The 8530-nt window shown below is 39.9% G+C and overlaps 1 protein-coding gene across 1 annotated transcript in view; it reads left to right on the forward strand.

The window, feature by feature from the left end:
• FBXL17 (F-box and leucine rich repeat protein 17) overlaps positions 1-8530 on the forward strand; it is a 486505-nt gene that overhangs the window by 734 nt on the left and 477241 nt on the right. Inside the window, exon 2 of the mRNA XM_012804603.2 lies at positions 6-253. Within this exon, the coding sequence (XP_012660057.1) occupies positions 6-253 (248 nt within the window). The remainder of the gene's footprint in view (positions 1-5; positions 254-8530) is intronic.

Raw genomic sequence — 8530 nt, forward strand, 5'->3', positions numbered from 1 at the left:
CGCCGGGTGCTGCCAGGGCCCGGAGCAGCCCCTCTGCCCCCCGCCCTCCTCTCCCGCCCCCGAAGGTGTCCCATCCGAGGCCGGCGGGGACGCGGTTCGAGCCGGGGGCACCGCCCCCTCGTCCGCCCAGCAGCAGCATGAATGCGGCGACGCGGACTGTCAGGAGCCCCCAGAGAACCCCTGCGACTGTCACAAGGAGTCGCCCTCCGAAACCCCAGACATCAACCAGCTGCCGCCGTCCATCCTGCTCAAGGTGGGTCTGGGCGAGAGGCGCAGGGATGCCGGCTTCCCCGAGCCCGGCCCCCGCCCCCCGAGGTTCTCTCTCCTCCCCCTAAGCGCGGAGGAGGGGGTCCCTGACAGCCGGGGGACGTCCGAAGCGGACACTGGGAAGCCAGTGGGGCCCACGCTTCTGGCCTGTTTTTGGAAGTAAAACAACTTGGGAGTATAATGAACGTCTTTTACTAGTTTATGTTTGTTGACCCACGGTTCAGGGTTCACCTGCTGTTAGATTCCCAGCCCAGTAGTTTAGAAACTATTCTTAGGTTTTCTGTGAATCTATACCTTGCTTAAAGTGTAAGCTTTATATGTTAGTATTTGAAGTCTTTAAACAGTATTGCAGGTTTGATAGCTGCTAGGTAATGTCAGTAACAGGTAACTTTTATTGAGCTTTTACCATGATCAGGCTCCTTGCCAGAACTTTATACGAACTCACTTCTTCAGTGAAGGCGGTGAGAGGAATACTGCTGCCATCCTTATTTTATACAAGAAGGCACTGATGTTTCGGTGCTGTGGGTCAGGGTTTACACCTGTGAGTTAGGCAGACGTGGTCTTTACCCCTGTGGAGCTAACAGTCTAGGGAGACTTGAAGAGGTTGAATGACTCGTGCAAGGTCATACACGTAAAAGGCAGATCTGGGTCTTGAGCAGGGCCTCCTGGCCAGCCCAGCTTAAAAACTCTGGTCTTTATGCTATATTGCAATGCCTGCCTGCACTTTAGCCTCACATTTAAAAAGTACAAATTACTAGAGGGTAAGTACAGATGTGTTTTTGGGGGGTGGGGTAGGGTGGGGTGGGTGAGTAGAGGTAGATGTCCTATGTGAACTTTGTGTCATTTTCAACTACCAGGTAAATCTCGTGGTTTTGTTAATGCTAGTACAACTTTATTTGTGATAGTTTCTATTATTATTAACTTAAATTTTTCACTCCTTTTCTTCCACTTCTCCCTATCTGGATTTAATAATATGAACCTTTTGCATTGTGGATGATACTTAAGACTAGCCATAAATAACCTTGATAAAGATGTGGCTACTTTTATTGTTACTAAAGTAACTCACCTATTACAGTTGTTACTGTCACCAATATACTTTTTGATTAGATTATTTGCATATTTATAATACTGTGTGTTAGAATCTGTTTTACTGTGATATATTAATGTTCTTGTGAACAGTACAGTGAAAGAGTGAGAAAATTTACATTTCTTTCTGTCAAAATTTAATGATTTAACTCTTGCGGAGGTATATCTGTTGGAGGAGTAATTGCCGCCTCTTCATGTGCAAGGCTGCATTTTAGGGCAGAGGAAACTTTCTTCAGTCCTTTATATCAGTGGACGATGTGGATACATACAGTATTAACAGGTACTCGGTATAGAGATTTAATTGTTCTCTTCCCATTTGGCAGGTAAGGCTATTTAAAAATGGACTGTGACAAAAACCTAGATGCTTTCTATTTAAACCATTACTTCATGAAGTAAAGAACATTTTAATACCAACAGAGGGAGAGAGAGAGAAAAGACATGATCTCATTATAAAGAGAAACCTGATAAAACAAATTTATTCTATATACTACATTCATTTTTACATTTTTGTTGTAGATTGTTGGAAAAAATTGGGCCTAAGGGACATCTGGGGATTACTGATGAAATTGTGCTGTTGTGTGTATTTGGACATGTTATGTAGATTTCTGTTACTTGTATTAGAAACTCAAATAAAGATTGTCTGAATCTCACGGTCCTAGTGGTATTCAGCATGAGTGAATTGTACTGTGTGGGATGAATTAAAATAGAGATTATTCAGCGTCTGTCACTTACAGCTTTGGGGGAACAAAGGCGCTGTGGATTTATATCTTGTTCATTGCTGTCTCCTTCCCTCAGCGCAGTGCCTGGCATATAGTGGCATTCAGTAAATACTTATGAATAAAGTTTAGGTTGAGGCTAAAGGTGAATAAACCACATCACAGAGAAGTTTCTAAGGAAAGTTCATACTCTAACTGAAGTTAGAACCACAGTAGAGCCAATTGATGGTGAAAGGGTTCTGGCTTTGTTTCTGGTAAGGACTGCAAGCATTTAGCTTGGGGAAGAGAAGACTCGGGAGCAGTGACAGTTTTTTCCCCAGTATTAGGAGAGTTGTTGCTGACATGTATATCCACACCTCCATTGTAAAACATTCTTAGAAAGTATGTCCTGCTCCTTTGTGGACCAAAAGCATTTAGTAGCATTGCTTCATCTTTTGTATTAGCAAGTTACTATAGCTGTAAAATAAAACAGAAGATGGAAAGAATTTGGGAAAGAAATGTGAGGAAATGGGATTTGAAGGATGGTTTTGGGGAAAGCTACCATACTTGACCGGTTTTTATAAGGCAAAAGAGAAAAACTAAGCTCTATGCTATTTCATAGGCCAGTTTGGCTCAATATCAACAAGTTTGTCTCTCTTATTTTAGTTTTTATATTAGTAATAATTATTACTTGTAGGCCAGACACAGTGGCTCACATCTGTAATCCTAGCACTCTGGAAGGCTGAGGCAGGTGGATTGCCTGAGCTCAGGAGTTTGAGACCAGTCTGAGCAAGAGCAAGACCCTGTCTCTAAAAAATAGCTGGACATTGTGGTGGGCACCTGTAGTCCCAGCTACTCGGAAGGCTGAGGTAAGAAGATCACTTGAGCTCAAGAGTTAGAGGTTGCTATGAGCTGTGATGCCTGGTACTCTACTAGGGTGACAAAGTAAGACTCTGTCTCAAAAAAGAAAAAATTATTGCTTAAAAACCTTCAAGAAATGCAAATAGCTGGGTACAATGACACATGCCTTAAGATGCAACTACTTGGGAGGAGGCTGAGTCAGGAGGGTCATGTTAGCCCAGTTTGAGGTCAGCGTGGAACATAGCAAGACCCCATCTCTGGTTTTCCCAGCCTTTTTTCCTTTTACTTTTATTATTTTTTTAAGTTTGCTTTTTTTCATCCCTACTCTTACATCTAGTTTCCTCTCCAGAGGTAACTAACTACTATTACTGGTTTAGATTGTTTCCCCCACCCCCCCCCAGACCTGCACTGTCTGGTACATTTGCCACTAGCCACATATATTTAAAGTAGTAAAAAAAAAAAATCCAGTTTTCCGATAATAATAGCTATGTTTTAGAATCTATAGTTACATGTAGTTGGTGGCTACCATAGTATATTGTGGAGCTCTGGAACATGTCTGTCATTACAGAAAGCATTGTGTAAGCCTTCGTAGCTGTTTTTATAAATGGCATCAAGATGTACATGTTCTGAAATGAAAAACCGTTGTATTAATATGGTATGGAGGTCTTTCCTAATTAGGGAGTGTATACTTGCCTTCCCTCTCACTGCTACGTGGTACTCGGCAGCATCCTACTGTATTGTATTTCTCTGATTTAATGGGTGTTTCAGATTTTTTATAGCTACAAGTAATGCTTATACATGTTTCCCATGCATATGTGGTCATATTTTTCTAGTGTAGATTTCAAGAAATGGAATTTCAGGTTTGACAAATACATAAATTTAGAATTTTAGCGCGTCCTTTCTAACAATTAGAACTGTTTAAAAATGGAATGAGCTCTTTCTTGAAGTAACTTTACTGAAAATCATAATGATGTGACTTCAGAACAAGAAGAAACTTTTGAGGTTATTTAGTCACTCCCTCCCTTTAGTCACGAAGAAACAAGCCTGGAGGAGAGAGAAGGCTTACTCCAAGACATTTTAAGTCATTTTAGTGAGTGGCACACTGGCCTGGATCCCTGGTTGGTGTTCCCAGGTATAGAGATTTTTGTTTTCCCCCAGATATCATTCTTTAAGAGGGCCTGAATAATCTCTCAGGGATTTTATGAAAGAGATTTCTGAATTGTGGGGGACTTATATCAGATGTCTACTAAATCACTGTGAATCAGAGCCTAATTTTATAACTGGATCTATAGGGTTGAGTTGTGGTTTTAAATGTAAGAAAAACCTTTTCTTTTTTTTCTGAGGCAAAGTCTCATTTTGTTGCTCAGGCTAGAGTACCATGACATCAGCCTAGCTCACAGCAATGTCAAGACCCTGGGCTCAAGCGATCCTCCTGTGTCAGCCTCCTTAGCCTTCTGAGTAGCTGGGACTACAGGTGCCCACTACAACATCTGGCTGATTTTTTTCTGTTTTCAGTAGATACAGGGTCTCTTGCTCAGGTTGGTCTTGAACTTCTGAGTTCAAGGGATCCACCTGAGTTGGCCTCCCAGAGTGCTAGGATTATACGCATGAGCCACCACAATGGCCTAAACATAAGAAATTTGAGAAGCAGAGTATGGCTCTTCAAAGGTCAGTTCTGAGAATAGCATTTTCTTTCTTTTGGTCGCATTTTCTTAAGTACTTAAGCCTATTATAGTTGGTCTTTGGTTAATGGAATGTTTTAGGTCAAGTAAGCTAGCCTTATTCTTGCAGCCTGTTGCGTTTATAACTTTAAGCAGTTCTGTCTACTGATAGTATAATTAGATTATTATATGATGAAACCACTATGTAAAAAATTTTACCAAGTGATAGCAGTGGAATACTTAGTTACTATTTGAGTGATTTGGTATCTTGAGATCTATAATTAAATATTGGAGACTTTGTTTGCTATATATTTAGAAATCTTGCTGTCAGCAGACCTGTTTCTTTCCAAAGGAAACTAGGTGGGAGATCCAAAATCCATCAACACCTTAGAAAACCACCTCACAGTCATTCACGCCTGTTAATGTGTATATTAAATCTTTATTTTTGTAGGCTTAATACCAACAGGTTGACTTAGTGGTCAGAGCAGAGTTTTATGAGTATAAATGTACTAAGAAGGAAAGCTTATTTACGTACCTGAGCTATTTTTTTCTTTTTTTTTTTTTCCTATAAAAACAGGGGTAAAAGCACATTAAAGAAAGAAAGAAATACCTCTTTTTAAGGCTTTGAGTGTAGATTACTAGTTGGTAGGAGGAGTTAAGTTATAAATACCATTTTACGAATACTTAAAGTACCATTTACCTAGCTATAGAAGAAATGTCTCTGGAGTTCTGGGGATAGCTTTAGTTAGCGCTGAAATGAGTGTTCTTAGGAAGTCAGCTTCACTATTTTTCTTTGCTGAAGCATGCCAGGTATTCTTGATTACCTTAATTAGGCTTCCAAAGAGTGAGATTCATTTTCTCCTTTACATTTGAGACGTTTGTAAATTTTGGTGCCTTGTAAATGAGTAGCTGTCAAGGAGGTAACCTTGAGTCTTTGTTTGTTAACTTGGGGTGCTAGGTTGTATAAATGATGGGGAAAGGAAGGCAAATGAAGACTTACAGAAGCATTTTACTTTAGCTTAAAGGTGTTTGGCCTTGCTTATTACCCATTTATTAAATTTCTTTTCACTTGGCCAAACAAAACTAATCTAGATCCATCTGGATTTAGTCAGTTATCTGTGGTTTATAATAGTCATCTCACTTTTACAGAAAAGAAAACTGACATTCAAAGATGATACTAGACCAGTGGTTCTCAACCTTCCTAATGCCTCCTAATGCTGCAACTCTTTGATAGAGTTCCTTATGTTGTGACCCCCAACCATAAAATTATTTTTGTTGTACTTCATAACTGTAATTTTGCTACTGTTATGAATCTTTATGTAAATATCTGATATGCAGGATGTATTTTCGTTGTTACAAAGGGGTTGTGACCCACGGTTAAGAACCACTGTACTAGACCTTCGAAGATAGGCGTGTTTCTACCCAAGGTGCTGCTTGCCAGTGACCATGCCTCACATGCTGTCTATTAAAGGACTGATTAGCTCTGTAAGACCACCTAATTCTTTAACCTTAAACAAATCATCTACTCTCCCCAAGTCTTTATTTTCTTATCTATAAAATAAGGAAGATGGGCATAAAAAAGCTGCACAAAGGCTAGTGAATCCTTTCTGCAAAACAACAACAACGAAAAAAACAAGCAGTAAGGGCTAGGCATGGTTAGTTCACACTTGTGATCCTTGCACTCTGGGAAGCTGAGGTAGGTGGATTGCTTGAGCTCAGGAGTTCCAGACCAGCCTGAGCTAAAAATAGCTAGGCTTTGTGGCAGGCACCAATAGTGATAGTTCCAGTTACTTGGGAGGCTGAGGTAAGAGGATTTATAGAGCCCTAGAGTTTATGGTTGCTGTGAGCTATGACATCATGGTACTCTACTGAGGGCAACAAAGTGAGACTGTCTCAAACAACAATGATAACAATGACAACAAAACCCAACAAAAAGAGCCTTAAAACTAAAATTGCTCAAATCTGAAAATCAGTCAAAAGCAGACAAAAAAATTATAAACATTTATTTTTAGGAAAACTTTTAGAGCTTCACTAAGAATAGTGGAGGTCTGCAGCATTCTTGGGTTGGGCTCCTACTGTGACTTCCTGCCCAGCACATTTGGTAAGAACTGTAGTTTGGAAAACTAGCAGCTTTGCTGCTGGAGGGCTGACTCAGTTTGGGGCAGTGAGTAGAAACCTGTATTTGTCGAGTAGAAACCGGTATTTGTCAACTAGAAGTGGTGAACTTAGTTGGGTACAGTGGCTCACACCTGTAATCCTAGCACTCTGGGATTTAGCTTAAGGGTTTGAGACAAGCCTGAGCAAGGGTGAGACCCTGTCTCTACTAAAGATAAAAATTAGCTGGTTGTTGTGCCTATAGTCTCAGCTACTTAGGAGACTAAGGCAGGTGGATCACTTGAGGTTGAGGTTGCTATGAGCTGGGCTGATGCCACAGCATTCTAGCCTGGGGAACAGAGTGAGACTTGATCTCAATAAAAATGGTGAACTTAGCAGGAAAAATCACATATTTGCTGGTCTTAGATTGTGGTGCCAGTTGTGTTGAGTGAGACACTAGCCTTAAATAGGCAGACCTTGGGCAGGAGAGAACTGTAAAGTTATGTACACCCTCTCCACACATCCTGGCTTATTGTGAAACTATAGGGTGTCTCAAAAGTCAGCATGTGTAGGGAAAATGGGAAATTGTAGCTAAATGTACCTTTATTCATAAAATATTCTTCCTAGAATTTTATAAAATATTTACAAGATAAATATTTGACGAAGTAAATTTAATGAAGAGGTAGTGATTACCTCTTTGTCCAACTTTGGGACACCCTGTATGTCCATGTGCAGGAAGTGAGGGCCGAGAATTCTCAAGGGGGGACTTGAGAGTTGGCTGAGCCTTGATTGAATGTGCCCTTCTTAACTCTCACAGATTGAAGGGAGGCCTGAGATGTTTGGGCTTATCTTTGCCATATAATTAGCTGAAAACTAAGCTGTGCAGACACGGGATTACATCCCTAGGGAGCCAGGCTAAAAAATATAAATGGAAATTAAAACCTGAACTGAGATATCCATGCTGCAGGGAACCCAGATATGTTAAAGAGACAGAAATATGAACCACACTGAAGGGAAAAGAAAGCAATCAGTAGAATTAGTGGGCCCATGTACCAGACTTAGCAAAGACTTAAGACTGCTATTATAAACACATTCAAAGAATGAAAAGAAACCTTATTCAAGTAGTTATAGGAGAATGTGGTGACATTGTCCCAACACTTGAGAAATCTCAAAGAAGTGGAGGCTAAAAAAACTATCTTACTCTTTTTCATGTTATTGTAAATGGAAATGGAAGTACTTTCTTAATTTCACCTTCAGATTATTCATTGCTGATATGTTAAAATATTTGCTTATTAGCTCTAAAATTTATTTTGGTGTTTATTCACTATGATTTTCTGAGATTTACTAAGATCATGACACCTATGAATAGAGAACGTTTTAATCCTGACCTTCCAATTTCTTTTCCTTGCCTAATTGTCCTGGACAGAGTCTCCAGTGCACTGTTGTATGTAAGGACCGACAGCAGACATCCTTGTTTTCTCCCGGATCTCAGAGGAAAAACTTGTAATCTTTTACCACTGAGTATGATTTTAACTGAGAATTTTTTTGTAGGTGATGTTTTTGAGGAAATGATCTTTTAGTCGTAGATTTCTGAGTGTTTTAATCAAGAAAGGGTGTTGACTTTTTGTCAAAGCTTTTTCCTGCATCAATTGAGTTGATTTTTTTTGACCTTTATAAATTTAACACATTACATGAATCTTTTTCACATAATGAACCTTACTGGAGTAAATTCCACTTGGTCATGGTATATAATCTTTTTATATATTGCTGGATTTAGTTTGCTAATATATTATGCCAAAGTCTCAAGCTATCACCCTGGATAGAATACATGGCATCACAGCTCACAGCAACCTCAAACTCTTGGGC

This window comes from Otolemur garnettii, unplaced genomic scaffold (assembly GCF_000181295.1).
Source record: "Otolemur garnettii isolate 467f Iridium unplaced genomic scaffold, OtoGar3 scaffold00030, whole genome shotgun sequence".
Taxonomy (NCBI): Eukaryota; Metazoa; Chordata; class Mammalia; order Primates; family Galagidae; genus Otolemur; species Otolemur garnettii.